General features: G+C 36.3%; 3 protein-coding genes across 4 annotated transcripts in view; 2 read left to right on the top strand and 1 right to left on the bottom strand.

The window, feature by feature from the left end:
* The window catches only part of LOC107553439 (neuromedin-B receptor-like), an 8,353-nt gene extending 7,243 nt beyond the window's left edge, over window positions 1-1,110 (bottom strand). Inside the window, exon 1 of the mRNA XM_016235628.1 lies at window positions 722-1,110. Coding sequence (XP_016091114.1) covers window positions 722-1,110 — 389 coding nt within the window. The remainder of the gene's footprint in view (window positions 1-721) is intronic.
* Window positions 1,111-4,650: 3,540 nt separating this feature from the next.
* Window positions 4,651-8,314, top strand: LOC107553438 (gap junction epsilon-1 protein-like). Of its 2 annotated transcripts, none has more exons than XM_016235627.1 (3): window positions 4,651-4,851; window positions 5,767-5,949; window positions 7,616-8,314. In XM_016235627.1, the coding sequence occupies exons 1-3, from the start codon at window positions 4,822-4,824 to the stop codon at window positions 8,015-8,017; spliced, it is 615 nt and encodes a 204-aa protein (XP_016091113.1). In that variant the 5' UTR covers window positions 4,651-4,821; the 3' UTR covers window positions 8,018-8,314. The 2 variants fall into 2 exon arrangements, with proteins under 2 accessions (XP_016091113.1, XP_016091111.1); XM_016235625.1 differs by lacking the exon at window positions 4,651-4,851 and adding an exon at window positions 5,498-5,647.
* A 647-nt stretch (window positions 8,315-8,961) lies between these two features.
* LOC107553468 (vacuolar protein sorting-associated protein VTA1 homolog) overlaps window positions 8,962-18,999 on the top strand; it is a 31,521-nt gene continuing 21,483 nt past the window's right edge. The window contains exon 1 of the mRNA XM_016235670.1: window positions 8,962-9,156. Within this exon, the coding sequence (XP_016091156.1) occupies window positions 9,066-9,156 (91 nt within the window). The 5' untranslated portion in view covers window positions 8,962-9,065. The remainder of the gene's footprint in view (window positions 9,157-18,999) is intronic.

Raw genomic sequence — 18,999 nt, 5'->3', positions numbered from 1 at the left:
AGATATTTTACTCATAAGAATTTCTAGGGAAGTAATTCTGCCAGTAATTGTGTCCAGCGTGTATTTGAGAAAAACATTTATTTCATAATGAGATTTTCCCCCATTTTCAATTGTTTTAGTTCAATGAAAGGTTAGATATTTGTGATTTTTTTTTAATAAATATCAAAATGACTAACAATGCAGATTTATTTTCACAGCCTTCTTTGATCATATTTACCAAGCGTGCCAATAATTCTGACCACGACTGAATATATATATATATATTCAATTCAATTCAATTCAAAATTGCTTTATTGGCATGACTGTAAAAAACTTGATTTGACTGTTGAAAAACTTGACATTGCCAAAACTTGAAATATGTGTAGAAATATAATAACAATGAAAAATCTAAATAATAGAAGAAATAAAAACATTATAACAATTTAAATTTAAACTGTAAAAAACAGTGTAACAAATAAGAACATATATATATATATATATATATATATATATATATATATATATATATATATATATATATATATATATATATGCGTGTGTGTCAACATTTTATTAAAATTAATGTATAAGCTACAAAAATTACATCACGTTTGTTGCTCATTTCTCTTGTTTTATTGGTTTAACATCATTATCTTATATCTAAATGCCATTACCTTCCGTTCATTCAGTAGTGAATGTGACCGTGATTGCAGTTGTTCATTGATGATTTTTTTTGTCTTACCTGTCCGCGCTCAGTGCCGTGAGAGTGAACACGGAGACTCCGACCGAAGTGAGCTGGATCACCGGGATCATCTTACAAGCCACCGTTCCAAAAATCCACTCCTCATAGAAATACCTGAACGCGTCCACTGGTACACAAGTGACCAAAAGCAAAAGATCTCCCACGGCCAGGCTGGAGATGAAAATGTTTGGTACACTTCGCATCGCGCTGGTAGTGATGAATATTTTCACAAGAGTAATGTTGCCCAGTAAACCAACCGTTATGATAAGTATGTAGACCGACGGGATAACGCAACGAATGATGAAATGCACCGTTTCCCCTCCATCTGATGTCCAGTCATCTGTGAAGTTCTCATAAACTGAGGTATCCTCAGAGAAACTGTGATCCATATTTTGTTTTAGTGGTTAGAAAGCAGAGGAGTTGAAAGGGTTTTAAAAGTTGTCCAGTGGGGAGAGAGACAGAGAGAGAAAGAGAGAGAGGTGCTGTCCGCAAAACTTAGTGCTGAAATGAGCGATGTCTTCAGCCACGTCCCTAAAAGTTGACTGGCTTTTTCGACAGGCAGGAACAAGTAAAGGGGGAGCCTGTGGCAAACCAATTTAACATTTAACTCTTTAAACAAACTATTAAGTATTGATGTTATTAACACATATTTTAGACTACTAGTAAAAAAAATCCAATAGTGAATATTATTGTTTTAAATTTCAAATTTTCTCATTCACAAAAACGCTGGATAATGACACTTTTCTGTAGCTGCTTTTTAGGTAAATCATATCTTGCAACATCTACACTTTTATCCCACTGAATCGAATCAACACTGAACCGGCACAAGCTGAATAACGACAATGCTTCTGTAGCTGATATGAACTCATGTCAAAATAGATTAACTTTACACTTTTATTGAACTGAATCAACACTAGACTGACTTAAGCTAAATAATGGCACTTGTCTTAGAGCTGCTTTACAGAATCGGAATTGTCTCATAATTGAGTTTATGCTATTTTCCTGTTTATTACTTTGAAACAATCTGTATTGAATAAAGTGCTATAGAAATAAAGGTGACTTGACTTGGCTTGTCACGTAACCAGTCATTTGATACTAGTATTTATTCATTCTTTGCCACTAGTCTTGGTTCACAAATCACGATTCACTTTTTACTAGTGTGTATTCGGTTCTGGCAACTATTCCAGTTTTACTATTACTATTAATTAGAAAACAAGTATTAGAAGCATAATATATATATTATTAAATGAATCAATGTTAAATTGGCTTGCCATAGGAGCCACCACTTCAATGCGGACAGTGTTGCAGAGCGCAAACAGTTATAAATCTATCTATCTATCTATCTATCTATCTATCTATCTATCGTAGCTGATATGAACTCATGTCAAAATAGATTAACTTTACACTTTTATTGAACTGAATCAACACTAGACTGACTTAAGCTAAATAATGGCACTTGTCTTAGAGCTGCTTTACAGAATCGGAATTGTCTCATAATTGAGTTTATGCTATTTTCCTGTTTATTACTTTGAAACAATCTGTATTGAATAAAGTGCTATAGAAATAAAGGTGACTTGACTTGGCTTGTCACGTAACCAGTCATTTGATACTAGTATTTATTCATTCTTTGCCACTAGTCTTGGTTCACAAATCACGATTCACTTTTTACTAGTGTGTATTCGGTTCTGGCAACTATTCCAGTTTTACTATTACTATTAATTAGAAAACAAGTATTAGAAGCATAATATATATATTATTAAAGGAATCAATGTTAAATTGGCTTGCCATAGGAGCCACCACTTCAATGCGGACAGTGTTGCAGAGCGCAGCACCAAACAGTTATAAATCTATCTATCTATCTATCTATCTATCTATCTATCACGTCCTGTTTTAAAGTGTATTTATTTATTTCATAAAACGCAGCCCCATCTCTGAATGATGTTGGTCATATGGTGCAGTCGCTCATCAGTAGCGCAAACTGGGATTGTGCTTTCTGGACTCGTCAGGTGCAGCTTTTGTCCGCGCGCTCCCTTATCGGGGTTCGGCTGGAGCTCTTTCATGCTCTTTCTATGACTCGCAGGGGGGATTTACTGAGGGAAGAATTGCAATAAATACGTAATCAGAAAGCCAACTGGGTCTGGACAACTAGAGTGGAAAAACGATAAAACGAAAAAAGATAGCACAACGGAAATTCTTCAGTCCCTTGCAAAAATGTGTCGCAAATGGAGAAGACTTTTTGTGTGGCTTGTGTCGTGTGTCACTGCATGTAACCAAAGAATTACATAAAGAGATTTTTTATTCAAACCTCCGTTTAGATTTGGCTTCTTAACCTTATGAGGATTAAAACAAACAGACACTGACTGCAAACAGACATTTATGGACTATAAATGCTGATGAGAAAGGTTCCTTGTCTAGACAGAATCAGATCTTGAAATCAGAATTTTCAGTTGGCCTTGGTCTCAGAACCAATATATCATTGTCACGAATCCGGTCAACGAACTTTCCTATTCATTGACTCTCGCACTACACACTGTTGCACATCACCCCGGACTACATTTCCCATCATGCATTGCACTGATTGCACTCAGCACGAATTGCACACACCTGTTTACACTGATTGCACCCAGCTGTTTCATATCACTCCCTCACTATTTAACACTCACTCTGATCCCTTCTTTGCCCTCATCTGACCCATGCCTGCTGTATGACCACGTCTCTGTCTTTATCTAATAAAGCTCTGCGAATGGATCCGCAAGTCTCACGTCTCGTCAACCCCGTAACAATCATGGTCCTGTCTTGGTCCTTGCTTTTGGTCTGTAAAACTCGTCTTTGTGCCATGCTGAATACAAAGACTTTAAGCTTTGGTAGCCTCATATAGAAGGCTGAATTTAAACTTCCAGAAACTTATTCAGAAATGATGTGGTGTTTTGACAACTTTTACTGGTTCTGCTATGCTTAAAGATCAGCGAAGGGAACAATCAAATTCTGAACTTGTCATGAGCCTTGCATACCTGAATGAGTTTTAGACTACGAATGAAAAGCATCACATGCCCCACTCTTTCTCTTTCTCTAGGACTGGTCAACTGGACTGGTTACTCACCTTGACTCACATCGAACAAAATCATTTCTATCTAATTGTGTAGGTTTACCACAACACAGATGTTGTCTGGTGTAAATGTGGCCTTTGGTTATTGGCTAAATGGATATATTTCGCAACCGATCTGGGTTGCATGCGGAAATGTCATCTGTTGATTTAGTGACACCTGCTGGTATTTATGACGCGCTTGATGCAACATGTAAAAAGCAGCATTGAGACGAAAAATCGAATTAGAGAAGAATGCAACTGAAATATTTAGTTGCAGTAAGGTGCATGCCGTTTATGGGTTTCCTTCTCATTCATCCAAAACCAGCACTGACGCACATAGCTGCCACATTCTATAAAAAAAAAAAACCTTTAGCTATGCCCAAAGGATTCAGTCATCATTAATCAGATTTTTTTTTTCTTTTTCGCAATTTCCAGAGAAATGTAAAACACGTTCGTTAGAGAAGAGGCATATTCAAGCATTTTATTTATTTATAAAGAATTGCATTTTAAATTAGTTTTGAGTCAGACGTATGGAACGTAATCTACACATTTAGGCCTACTTTTATTTTCAAAGAAATTGGAAAATTGCTTTTTTATTTTCAGTGACTTTTTAATGCACAAACAATAGGCTATAAATAGACAAACGCATATTTATAGCACGGCAATGGTGTCGCACTAATAATGTAAACTCATATAACAGAGTCCTCTATTATACCATGATCTCTGTGCGCATGATTGACACCTATGCTTGTGTGTGCATCACGTGCGCAATGACCGTATGCCCGCCAGACCCCAGTACTCTTATTTCGGTAATTAGCATCTCTGTGGCCATAATGATCTATTCTTTACTACGTTTCTTTGATGCCTTGCTTGTCTGTTTGCTCTTTGGTTTACGAGTCGAAAAAGCTTGCCGTCAGAAAGGCGCCCCCAACATGCTGCTTTTCCAGCAGGTCTGTCTTTCCCTCGGGACGCAGTGACATGAGAGCAGGACCTCGGTTCTGATTTAAGAAGGGGGATGAACAGCTCTCCGCCTGGATTACGGTTGGTGTGTGGACTTTTAATAGACGATTTAACGTTTGTGAAACGTTTCTTACCGTTTGAACGTTACTCGTGCTGTAGTTTTAGAGTAGAAACACTGCAGGAACGTCTAGAGAAACAGGCCTATTAAGCAGTTAACTGAGGTAGATGTGTAGCTACAAATATAATATATAGATATATGTAATAAAGAAAAATATATATGTTTATGGAACTATATACATCAATATAATTTGCAAGTGTCTTAGAGCGTCTCAAAATCCCAAGATATCATTACTCAACCAACCATTGTTTTAAAAATGCACTTAACTTAAATGCCATTTATTGTTACCTTGATTTGAATAGCCTGTTTAAGGTGTGCTCAGGAATTTGAGTCATTTATGAATTGTTGTTTTCCATTATGTGATCTGCCCAGTGGTGCAATTGCATTTCGTTGCAATTGTCATGTTTGCTCTGTTCTACTGTGAGATACAAGAGTTGTTTTTTTCGCTGACAGAGTTGAATAGGGATTAGCCTATGGGCTGACCACATGTCCTGTGGCCTTTGTTATTTTCCTTTTTGTTTTTGTTTTTTTTTTTGTTTTTTGCACTGTGTGAGTAAATTGATGAAGGCACTGCGGATAAAAAGAGAATGCATTGACAAGGGGTTTCTAAAGCGAAAGGTCATTTGGAGGTTCAGAATTGCCATCTGCCTCTGCCTGAGGCTTAGAAGACCGGCAATGATGGTGACAAGCTACCATAGAATTGTGAGAGTTGTGAAGCCAAATTATGTCATTAAACTACATCAAAAACTGTTATGAAGGATGTGTAAGTATACAATGTAAAGTTTTATCTTTATATGCAAAATTAGAAAAATTCAATATAAGCTTTTTAGTGGATGCATGTCTTGCATTTGCATGTTATAATCTCTTCATTGCATATTTCAGCTCAGGCCTCCGACAGTGATAGGCCAGTTCCACACGCTGTTTTTTGGCTCAGTGCGTACATTTTTCCTTGGAGTCCTTGGATTCGCCGTCTATGGTAATGAGGCCCTCCACTTCAGCTGTGATCCAGACAAAAGGGAAATAAACCTTTACTGTTACAACCAGTTCAGGCCTATAACACCTCAGGTAAAAGTTTCTGAAAGTATTTTGATTTAATAATCTGCTATTGTGGTATCAAAATATGCATGAAAGGACAGGCAAAATTGACAATGGATGCAGGAAGAAGTAGAAAGTAGAAATGAAGAAAAACAGATGAATTCTGGGAAGCTAACAGCTTTTTATTAATTCATTAATTCATTTTACTAATCTAAACATGTTACTGCAAGATTTGGCATTTAGGTATGTGTAGTCTACGGTACCCTTGAAACTATTTCAGAAATCCAATAATCAAAACATGGATGTAAAAAAAATCAGCCCTTAAGAGATCACTTCCACTGAGATAAATTAAAGATATAGTTCAATGAAAATGTGCTGAAATCTGATTTACCCTCAGGCCATCCAAGATGTAGATGAGGTTGTTTCTTCATTGATTGACCTGATTTGGAGAAATTAAGCATTTCATCACTTGCTCACCAATGGATCCTCTGCAGTGAATGGGTGCCGTCAGAATGAGAGTCCAAACTGCTGACAAAAACATCACAATAATCCATAAATAATCCACACGACTCCAGGCCATCAGTTAACATCTTAACATTACTTTAATTGAAGTGAAGCACTGGTTTAAAACGTCTTAATGATGGATTTGTTTGTTGCAAACACACAGATTTACAAGTCACAAGACAATAAGGACTGGAGTCGTGTGGATTACTTGTAGATTATTGTGATGTTTTTAATCAGCTGTTTGGCACCCATTCACTGCAGAGGATCCACTGGTGAGCAAGTGATGTAATTCTACATTTCTCCACATTTGTTCAAATGAAAAAACAAACGTATCTATTAAAATAGTCATGTCATTCTTTTTTTGTTTACATCTTTCCGTATATGTGATACACATATTATAAGGAGAATACAATTTAAAAATACTCTATTAGATAACAGGAATTTGCAACTTTATGAGGGGCTCTTTTATGACAGTAACATTGTACAACATTTACAAATGAAAACTTGATTATTATAACTCTTTATTGATGAAAATATACTGTATAATAGAATAAAAACAGAAAAGCAAAATTGACATAAATGTAGCCTATAATTAATTAAACGAATTAGTATGGCAAAATATTTACAAATTACACCTTAAAATATATGATAACTAAATAAACGATACGTTAAACAGAATTCTCTGTATATCCTCCTGAGAACCAGAAATAAAAAGCTTTGTGAATTTAAAAACATCACAATAATCCATAAATAATCCACACGACTCCAGGCCATCAGTTAACATCTTAACATTACTTTAATTGAAGTGAAGCACTGGTTTAAAACGTCTTAATGATGGATTTGTTTGTTGCAAACACACAGATTTACAAGTCACAAGACAATAAGGACTGGAGTCGTGTGGATTACTTGTAGATTATTGTGATGTTTTTAATCAGCTGTTTGGCACCCATTCACTGCAGAGGATCCACTGGTGAGCAAGTGATGTAATTCTACATTTCTCCACATTTGTTCAAATGAAAAAACAAACGTATCTACGTCTTGGATGGCATGAGGCTGACTAAATTGTCAGCATATTTTCATTTTTCATCCAAATAAAAACCATATTATAGGATGAAATGACAAAGTGAAAAACAAACAAACCTAAAGACAGAAAAGTAATAAAAAGGTTTTGTTTTTTTTTGTCTGTTTGTAGGTATTCTGGGCATTGCAGCTAGTCTCTGTCTTGGTACCTGGAGCTGTGTTTCATCTTTATGCTGCCTGTAAAAATATAGACCAGGAGGAGATCCTTCAGCGGCCAGTGTCCACAGTCTTCTACATCATCTCTGTCCTGTTGAGAATAATTCTGGAAGTCTTAGCATTTTGGCTTCAGAGCCACCTTTTTGGGTTCCTGGTTGATCCTACTTATATGTGTGATGCCAGTGCCCTTGCAAAGATCTTCAACATCTCGAAGTGTATGGTCCCTGAACACTTTGAGAAGACTATCTTCCTCAGTGCGATGTACACCTTCACCATCATCACCATACTTCTCTGTATCGCTGAGATTTTTGAGATTCTGTTCCAAAGACTCGGTTATTTAAACCAGCCAGTGACTTGAGAATTTAGGAAGTGTTTTGAGTGATGCTTCAGCAGTGTTTGTTTTATGTGTTCTCTGGGTCTCTGAATGACAGACAGGACATAAACCCACATACCTCTGCATTTCTTGGTGGTAGACACAGGATGCTTTTTTAAAACAAGACAACTTATTCCTTTTCTGGAATAATCAAAACAAAACAAGCCTACTTAATGGCAAGGGACTCATTAATCTTTTTAGCTTTTCAGATTTTTTTAAGCCTAAAAAACACCTCTCTAGCAGGAGACACTCTTTTTTTTAAACTTGTGTAATCTAATCCAAACCCACATAAATATTTGGTAGGTAATTATTATCTTTGCAATAATATTTTCAGATTTCGATATTGAAGTACTACACAAATTGCAAGTACTATTTTGACAAATATTATTTGATTTAAATGTCATTCTTCTTAAGGAAGAATAAGTACATGCAATAGTGCATCAGTTTCTAAAAACATTATTGAATGGTCCATGGTACCTAGTTATGCACATAGGTATATTCATCATGCTGTTGATTTCCATATAGTTTTGTGTGCATTATCTTGTGTTTGTAGTATCTGTATCTGTACGTTTTTATCAGGCATCCATCCAACTTTTGTTATTTCAGCTAAGTGTTTCATCTCAGGTACAAAATGGCATACTGTGATCTCTTATTTTGTGTCAGCGGGTAACTATTTATTATAAGAATACTATTTATGCATAAATGAAACATCTGTGGAGATCTGACAGCAGGTCTGGCCTGCACATCTTCCCACAGTTGCCTTCCCACTGTTCAACACCACAGCTGTTTGAGTAATAGCTTTTGTACTGTGTGTAGAGAGTCCAATATGTCTACAACGCGGAATGAAAGTAGGCTAAGCACTGATCATGTCGGTCATTTCCCACTCCACACCTATAGAGGTCAGTAAAGGCGTGGCTGCGCGTTCAATTGAAGACGCGGAAGCGGCTCCTTCGCGAGCGCCTGTCATCTTTGTTATTAGCTATTTTTGGCCCTTGCTAATCCTAGAAGTTTGTAACAGTTTCTTTTCTTCGGGATGGCGCTCCCATCGCAGCTGAAACCGATCCAGCACCATTTAAGAACAGCGCAGGAACATGAGAAAAGAGATCCGGTGGTCGCTTATTACTGTAAGTCTGTGAAATATATAAATAGCGCTTTGGTTTGTTAGCTTGTCACATAGCAGCCCCTCCCCACTAACTGCTTTATTAAACTTGCCATTTTGTAGATTATACCAATTAAATGGTTTTAATGAACCATACCAAAGTATTTTTATATGCAGTGGACAGAAATGTTTGCTAAATGTTTACGTTTACTTTGCTAATGATGTTATGATCATATAGCTATTTGCTATTTCAAAAGCTTAACTTATATTTAAATATTTATAAATGCATATGTTCAGCTAGATTCCCATTTGAATAGCTCTACACACATGCTGTTGTGATACAATCTGGAATAAATGTAACCGGATTGGCTAACTGGCTGCTTTGTTTGGAGAGGTTTTGACTAAACTTCACTGCATCACTGAGTACATCATGTGCTAGATTTAATTTAATGCTGGTCTGGGATCTGTAGTTGAGATGTAGTCGTTCATTACGGATGATATTCAGTTTGTTCCTTTATGACAGATGTAAGAGTAATCCGAGATATGCTGAATCATGTTAGGCTTTGCTGTCATTCTCGCCACGCGAAGCTGGAAACAAGTTCCCTGTCTGCCCATCTTGAGGTGTGTTGTCGTGAGAGGACGAGAACTGAACTTTCCACAACCTTGTCTGCAGTATATTTCAGAATGTATTTTATTCAGAAGTTGAGTTGTCAGTATTTTGACAGAATCTTTTTGAGTCTGGTTCTGTTGTAAAGTGCTAGGGCATTTGAAAGACTTTGGTACTTTCAGTTATCATATAGGTGTGTCAGACTTTGTATGTTGTACATCTATTTTTAGCAATACTGTAATACTTGCGTACAGACTTTTAAAGTGTGACGTAAACTGAGATGAATTGTGACCCTTTATGTAACAGGAAGGTGGTCAGCCCGGTTGCTCAGGGGCCCCCAGGGATGGCCCCTGAGATGGCCCCTCATCCCATTATCCCATCAGTAAGCTTGGTCTGTGGGCATGTCATGTGATGCACGACACATGCATATTATGTAGTCATATGCTTTTGGTGATGTCATAAAACTGCAATCTTTCCCGAAACTATATGTAGGGATACACTTTAAAATGTTTTTTTTTTTTTATCTGTTATAATTAAAGGGATAGTTCACAACAAAATTATAATTCAGCCATCATTTAATCACCCTCAAGTTGTTCCAAACCTGTATGAGTTTTTTTTCTTCTTCTGCTTGACACAAAAGAAGATATTTTAAAGAATTGTAACTAAACAGTTGCTGGTCCCTATTGATTTCCATAGTATATGCTATATATATTTTTTCATACTGTGGGAGTCAGTGGGGACCAGCAACTGTTTGGTTACTAACATTATTCAAAATATCTTCTTTTATGCTAAACAGAAGAAAGAAACTCACAGGTTTGGAACAACTGGAAGGTAAGTAATGATGAAAGAATATTGTAATTATTCATGTGGTTTTACAAATTGTACAGAAAAGTCAATTAAATGTGAAATCTATAAAATGGCCAGAATCATATAAACTATTGTATACTAGGAAAAATAGGATGTAAATAGAGTGTTTCATCACGGTCGGTTCTTTTTGCCAGCGATGCAATATTTGTTATACGTCCAAACATGCTTCAATACAGTTGTGCTTTTGATTAAATTCAGGGGCCTGTGATCGATACATCAATATTACAATATTATGTGTGTATTTTACACAACCAGTTACATTTTTAACTCGCAAAAGCAGCAAAAATATAATATTTTATTTAACTGACAAAAGACAGAACATTTAATTGAACTCTCTTAAAATCTCATGAAAATCTCATGTCCCCTAGAGACATTCACATTTAAAAAAAATATCTAAACATTTTTTATAATAATATAGAAAAATAAATGATAAGTAATATATTTTTTAAAAGTATATAATGAGAAAAATCTGTACTTCGATCATCAAAATGAAGTAGCCTACTTCAGTCATTGAAAAAAAAAGATATAAAAAAATATGTGCATCTTAATGTGTTGCATTGACACAGAATATCAACTGTGTAGGCTACTATAAAAGAGTGTACTTATAAACTAACTATATAATCAAAGTGCATATGAAAGTAGTTGAGTTGGATGTAGCTATTGCCAAACATTGTGATATGATAATGATAACCCATATAATATTGGAAGACAGTGATGTTGCAGTAGAAAGGATTGCATTTCAACAACTGATTATACTTATATTTGAACAGCTATTAATTAGTGTGCATGTTTTGTATGCTTTCTAATGAATTAACAAACTAAAAATGATAATTTGTGCTCAAGGGACATTGTAGCAATTTTGAATGTTTGATAATACCTGCATGTTATGGCTGCTTAACATCAAGCTGCTTAGTCTGCATGCTCACAGAATCAGATAGCAGAAACTGATAATTGCCTGATAATTGCAGAGATTGATTTTGCATTCCATTTTATTTTATCATAACTTTGTATTAGAACTTTTTGTTTTATATGCTTTACCTTTAGCTTCAGGAGGAAGGTCTTGCTCTTGGATATTAATGTTATTTGGTGTTCACAATAGGAGTATCTTATTGGCTGAAAGGAAGACATTGTTAGGTCTGTGCAATTCAACTTGAGAGTTAAGTTAACAATTCATAAAAAATTAATAAGTTGATTGGACACTGATGGAAGGTTGCCAAATGTTTACATGTCCCAGATAATTGTCTCACACACTATACCTTATGTCACATGAGAACAGCCATTTTCTATCAAATACCCAGTGAAAAGGCTAGTGACATTATCCCACTGTCTATTGAGCAGGATCATTTTTTTTTTGCTTTGCTTTCTTGTTGTCATAGTTACCAGAAGAGCACCTTTTCAGGTAGACTGCAATCAGTAGGGGTGTGACGAGACACTTATCCCACGAGACGAGACATGAGACTGGGTTCACGAGAATGAGACGAGACAAGATTTTTAGACTTTTTTTTAAAGAAATCCTCAATAGGAAAAAATTGTCTTTTATTCAACCGAAAAACACAAAATTAAAAAAATGTAGGTGCATTTTGAAGTAAACTTGTATTTTATGAAATTAAACTTCTATTTTAATGAATTATATGCAGCAATAAACAGCATGTAAACACTGCAAATTGTTTTGCGAGGATATCGTCACATCCCTAGCAATCAGTGTACTGAGTCTAACCTCATCAATAGGAGACCTCCCACTGCTCCTACAATTATCCATTTCTGTGTAGTGAGGTATTATGTCCTTTCTTTGCTGAGTCTAAATGTCAAACTTGATATTTGTGTTATGACCCGAGCAATCCATGAAGGCAGAGGGGCAGCTTTAAGAAAATTATAGCTGTAATCTCTCTTCTTTGTTGGGCCGTTTCTGAACTCTGAAGGAGAAAGGCAGTCCGATTACTCTGACAAAGGCCATGTTTAAGCTCCCAGGCTAATGCCATCCTGATGTTTCTGGGCAAAATATTGTAGAGAAGATCAATATAAATCTGTTATGGAACTGCTTTGAGAAGATTCAGTTTTGGCTTCAATCGAAGGGCAAAAATGTGCCATTGTCACAAATTTTGGACTTCAGTTTCTTTGTTTATATAGCTGGCATCTATCCCTCTGAAAAGATGATAGTAAAGGAATCTGATTCCTCCTGCAGATACACTGCCATTCAAAAGGTGAAAGAAATAATACTTTTATTCAGCAAGGATGTATTAAAATGATCAAAAGTGACAGCAGACACTTATAATGTTACAAAAGATTTCAAATAAATGCTGTTCTTTTGAGCTTTCTATTCATAAACATATCCTGAAAAAATTTACCAAAAATATAAGCAGCACAACTGTTTCAGCTGTTTTCAACTGAGCACCAAATCAATCAGTGTGATTTTTGAAGGATCATTTGACACTGAAGATTGGAGTAACGGGTTTTAAAGATAATAACCCAAAGCTTTATAAGTACAATCCATGAGGATGATCAATGAATTTGCAAAGTTCACTTTCCAAAGTTGTGGATCTGAGCAAATGTACTACACTAGTAGCTGCTAAACATCAACTGACTAGATCTGCACAGTTTAACAACACCCAATTTAACACACCTTTTTGGAAGATTTTCTGCTTTTTTTATTATCTCAATCATTACATTTTCATATACTGATCAGTTGTTTTATGTGTAATTGTGCTGTTCTTTTCAGTTCATAATATAAAAGACTGTTGAGTTTGTATATGTTTTAAAACAGTCTCTGTGTAGATTTTAAGTACTTTTCATACTTATACATCAACATTAGTATGCAGTGCTTTGGGACATTCAGTGATGTTTTTGATTGTGAAAGTTTTGTATAAAGCTCTGATTGTGTTGTTCTCATACATAAAGACTTTCTTATTAATTCTAAAAGGTCTAAGCAGTTTCTTTTAATAGAGGGTGAATTCAGTGTGCCACTGGAGGTCAGCATTGACATTTAACTGAGGGAATCAGGTTTTGCTGGAATCGTTTCTGTTGTTAACTTACTGGCGCCTTTTTATTTATTACTTTATCTGTTGTTTGCTTACCCTTGTAATAGTTGATCATGGTCTGTTTGTTATATAACTAGATGATAATGATGCATCTACACTCTCTTGGTTATCATATTTTTCTTCATTATCCTAAAATGTAAATTATTCTTGGCTCGGGAGTTAAGCTTGCTTTATGAATCATAATTGGTGATTTTGTCATACCCGGTATTTCAGCTGAAGTGTATTTTATGCTTCACTCTTTTAAAGTTAGGATGAACTACATTGTGATATAATGAAAAAAATAACAGATTTAGTGCTGCTTCAGAGGCGTTGGTAATGGCAAAACTGTTTTTCTGGATAAGAATTAAAAAAAATTTAATTTTTTTTTTATGAAAACGTCATAATGTGTGACAGCCATATGCGTGGAGCCAGATTAATGTGTGGCAGTCTTTAGTTGTGCGTAGTTTTTGAAGCAGAATGCTCTTCAGAAGTAGTTCTGCTCTGGCTTCTGTCTCTTTGACAGAGCTCCAGTTCTCTGATTGGCACCATGCTGTAAACCTATGGAAAAGGCCCTCTTTGACATTGTTTTCCTTCCTTCTCACTGGACCTTATCCAGTCTTCAGGCTGAGCAGCAGCTACATAATAACATCCTTGTAATAGGGAAAGAAGAGTGCGCAGGCTGACATTCCTGAATATACAATTCGGTTCTTACTGCAGATGTCAGTGAAATACTCGGGCATGTCCTCGTCTGAAGAGTCACACTGTCTTTCGTCTGTCAAACGTCAAGCTTGCGTTGATGCTTACTTGGCTATAATGAGCATCTGAGATATTGTAGTGTGCTTTGTTGTACAGTGGACATTGAATGGGTGTAATCTGGTGTTTGGCCCAGGCACATGCAAGTAGCAAGAAATCATATGACCAATAAGAGTCTTTCTAAATTAATTTACATTTAGGCCACTTAATTAAGCCAAAACGAGTAATTTCTAGAGCTATTTTAAGTCACTTGATAAGGTTTGTGACAGCTTTCAATGAAACGCCTGTTCTTACTTTAATTCACACTCCTTATTTCACTTGCTTTCTTTTAAACAGAGAGAGAAATAAAATCACCCGTAGGTAAATACTAGATTATGGTTTTTATTTTCATGCTTTACAACTCTGAATGGCCTCAGTGTTGCATTGTTTCAGATGAGGAAAATTGGATGTTGAGCAGTATGGGCGTAATACAGTTACAAAGGAGGACTTTGTGACCGTTTGGTATGATCTATTCTGATAGACATCAGATCTCTGCAAATTGGGCCTCATGGAAGAGGAAATGGCATGTTCTTAAAGAAACAAGAACGGGAAGTACTTGACAAAAATATATCTAAACTGTATGAGCCTTCCCTTTCAGCTGCCATCTATTGAACCTCCAATTATTTTGTTCACACAAGGTTATCTAACTGATAACCATTTGAATTGTGACCTCATTATAACCTGTCTTCTCCCAAAATGGAGAGGATTTTTTGAGGACTAAGTGAAATGAAGAGGTCTTGCATAAATTTTTGTGTGATCCTAAAAGTCTTGGTTGCAGAATCCAGATATTTTTTTTTCTCTTGTTTTGTAGTGATTGCAACAAAAGTTGTTAACTTAAAAAGTTGAGTTTTCCTGAACAAAATTCATTTCCAAGCACAACGTATTTATTGCTGCATAATGAATGATCAGGGACTCGCTCAAGCTGAGATGGCACTAATCATGAGCAACATACTATTTGTTTCTCATGAGAAATGTGGTTGAGATTAGTGGTCGACCGATATGGGTTTTTTGACAGCCGATGCCGATATCTTGGAAAGCAGGGTGGCCGATATAAAGCCGATATAATTGTATTTATTTTAATTTATATTTTTAAGAAATTTAAAATAATTGAAAATGGATTAAAAATAATTGTGTGAAATAAACATACTTATACTTTAGAAGACAAAGCATTTTTCACAAATAAATTAATATTTAATAAAAATCGAATTAAAAAGGGAGTTAACACTGTAACCAACAGGGCACTCAGTATTGAGTTTGTGTGCATTGGGAATCATATATATATTTTTTTTCTTTCTTTTTTTTCAAATAAAGCCAAGGTAACGCTCATTTTGCATACAGCACGCAATGAAAATGACATGAATATGACAGTGGGCAAATGCATAAAGTGCAGCATAATTTGAAATCACTAGTTTAAAGTTTGTCGATCCTGCGTCTCCAGTCAAGCAGAACTCTCCTCCTGTCAGCATTCAATTCACACGGACTTACCGTCACTCAGAGAACATGCGATCATGCAGGATACAAATGCACACTTCACAAGGTCTCAACTAGATTCGACTAAGTCTGCAAGCTTTGTGAGATTAAATGTTCATTACTCATTCAAAGATTTGTTTAAATTTATATAAATGCGTATTTGCTGAATGCTGACGGCAAACGAGAAAGTATTAAAATGTTTGCCTTTCTATTACTAATAATATTAAAGCAATCGTTATAATACTTTTTTGTATACAATTTAATTCCTTTGTTTAACCATTCTATCTGATTATTAGATAGACTTCTATCCATATTAGACAGAACTGAATGACGACAGCGAACAAGAGGGAGAATGTGAGCGGTGTGCGCTCAGGTGCTGCCGTTCTCAGCGCCGTCAAAATAAAATTCCCGCCTCGAACACATCGGCCAAACAGAAAAACTTATCGGGCGATGCCGATATTTGAAATATATTTGAATATATATAGTGTAACGGGGTGAAGAATCACACGACAAGTAATCTCAATCAATACCCCGGAGGGCGGATTTATTGGTGGGATGGGTGCTAGTGAGAAAGGTCCAGGTAGGTGCTCCAGTGCCGTGAGTGCTCTCTTCCGTCTTCCCAGTGCAGAGGGTCCGTGCAGTGCTCCTGTGGGGCTGGTCGGTCACACGCTGCTTTCTGTGGGAAAAATGAGAGGGCGAGTTAGTGCTCAGTCTCATGGAGGAATCTCCTAGATGGCAGGGCTTGTGTGGCTTATGTAGCCGCCGCCTGATGAGGTGCACTAGTATTCTCAACTAGTGGTCGACCGATATATCGCCAATGCTGATATATCGGTCGACCACTAGTTGAGATTATGAGAAAGTACCAAAGTTTGTTAGGTTGAGATCACAAAACAAGACCCCAAAAACCCCATTGTATGGTTTCTTAGGGTTTTTGTACATTTTATAAATCTTTTGTGATGCTAACAATTGTGAAATATACTGTATATCCAGATTGATAAGTCAATTACCTTACCCTGTATTGGTTTGTAGCTTTATTATATTTGGATGCAATTGGTGATATGGCCGATAAATTTGCGATATTTTGACTGGTATTTCATGTGCTTCCTATGGCCTTTCCTTGTTCATTGCACAAGACTATTGTTTTTTCTTGTATTTTGTTTTAAAGGTCCCATAGCATGAAAATTTCACTTTGAGGTTTTTTAACATTAATATGAGTTCCCCTAGACTGCCTACGGTCCCCCAGTGGCTAGAAATGGCGATAGGTGTAAACCGAACCCTGGGTATCCTGCTTCGCCTTTGAGAAAATGAAATCTCAGATGGCCCAATCTGAAAAAACCCCATTGTATGGTTTCTTAGGGTTTTTGTACATTTTACAAATCTTTTGTGATGCTAACAATTGTGAAATATACTGTATATCCAGATTGATAAGTCAATTACCTTACCCTGTATTGGTTTGCAGCTTTATTATAATTGGATGCAATTGGTGATATGGCTGATAAATTTGCGATATTTTGACTGGTATTTCATGTGCTTCCTATGGCCTTTCCTTGTTCATTGCACAAGACTATTGTTTTTTCTTGTATTTTGTTTTAAAGGTCCCATGGCATGAAAATTTCACTTTGAGGTTTTTTAACATTAATATGAGTTCCCCTAGACTGCCTACGGTCCCCCAGTGGCTAGAAATGGCGATAGGTGTAAACCGAACCCTGGGTATCCTGCTTCGCCTTTGAGAAAATGAAATCTCAGATGGCCCAATCTGGAATCTTCCCTTTATGTCGTCATACGGGGAAAGGTTACCTCCTCTTTCTCTGCTTTGCCCACCCAGAGAATTTTGCCCGCCCATGAGAAAATGAGCTACTACCATGCGAGGCGACCGCAATATTTTTTTTCCCTCGAGAGACATCACGGCTTGCAAACAAGCGAAGCATGGCAGTTGCCCCGCCTCTCTCCTCCTCATTAGCATTTAAAGCTACAGACACAGAAATGGCACATCCTAAGGAAAGCTCATTGTGGGACTGGCTCGTAGTGGCTGAAATTCTGCACCAAGGCTGAATTTCGGGAAAGAGACTTCAGATACAGTACTAGGGACCACTTAGGCCTATATAAAAGCATCCAAAAAGCAGCATGTCATGGGACCTTTAAGCTGATCATGTTGCTTTCTCTCTCAATTTTTCTCTGTTTATTTAACCCATCTTATTCTGACTAACTTAACTATGCTTATTTTAACTAAGGCACCTTACGTGTTTCGTTAGATGCGAATAGGTCTCTTGTTTGAAATAAAACTTCAATTACTCAATTACTGAAATTTGAACCTTACCTCTTGGCAGAGAGCACAGATCTATCCAGCAGCATACAGACACCTTTATGAGGACTAACACGCAGGATGTATTTGCCCTGGCCTGAGCACTCACAGCTGGGCATATTTGCTTTTCCTTGTTTCCTTCAGGAAGTTGTAATTGCCAGTTCACTATGTTTTACTGGCTAATGTGTTTAAAATCTGAATTAGATGACTGATTGAAAGGTCTGCCTCGCATACAAAGTGCCATTCAAAGTCCCGTCTCGGCTTGACGGATGTCACTTCAGCAAAGCATGTAGAATTAGTTATTTTGTTTGGATATTTTATGTTGCTAAAAGCACTGTAATATCAAGAAAACATGTCCAGCCTTTTCCTCAGTGTGTTTACAACAAATATGTATTTCACTTAATATGATTCACATTATAGTTTCCTTATGTTTGCATACTATGCAGACTTTAAATTTTTTTATAGCATATGTATTAGGTTAGATTTCTGTATCATGAATTACGCCAATTATGTAACGTTATGTAGGCCTACCAATTATGTCTTCACAGTATTTGTATTAAAAAACACTTCTTGCAAATACATACAATTTTAAGGACCAAGTAAAAACAGTTCATAAGTTCATGACAGATTTTCTATCTCTTAGTTTTCTCATTGTTGTGATATTTAGTTTTGTTACATTAAGTAAGAGGCCCATCCTGATGTATCTCAGTGTTTAGCGAATTAAGATTTTGGCCAATGTTTAGCCGCAAGGGGATCGTTTCATTCCTCTTCATCACATAAATACAATAGCAAGCCCGGGAATACTTTGTAAGCCCT

Source organism: Sinocyclocheilus grahami, unplaced genomic scaffold (genome assembly GCF_001515645.1).
Source record: "Sinocyclocheilus grahami isolate Dianchi unplaced genomic scaffold, SAMN03320097.WGS_v1.1 scaffold473.1, whole genome shotgun sequence".
NCBI lineage: Eukaryota > Metazoa > Chordata > Actinopteri > Cypriniformes > Cyprinidae > Sinocyclocheilus > Sinocyclocheilus grahami.
Note: the sequence above shows the minus strand (reverse complement) of the source record. Positions and strands in the feature narration are given on the sequence as shown.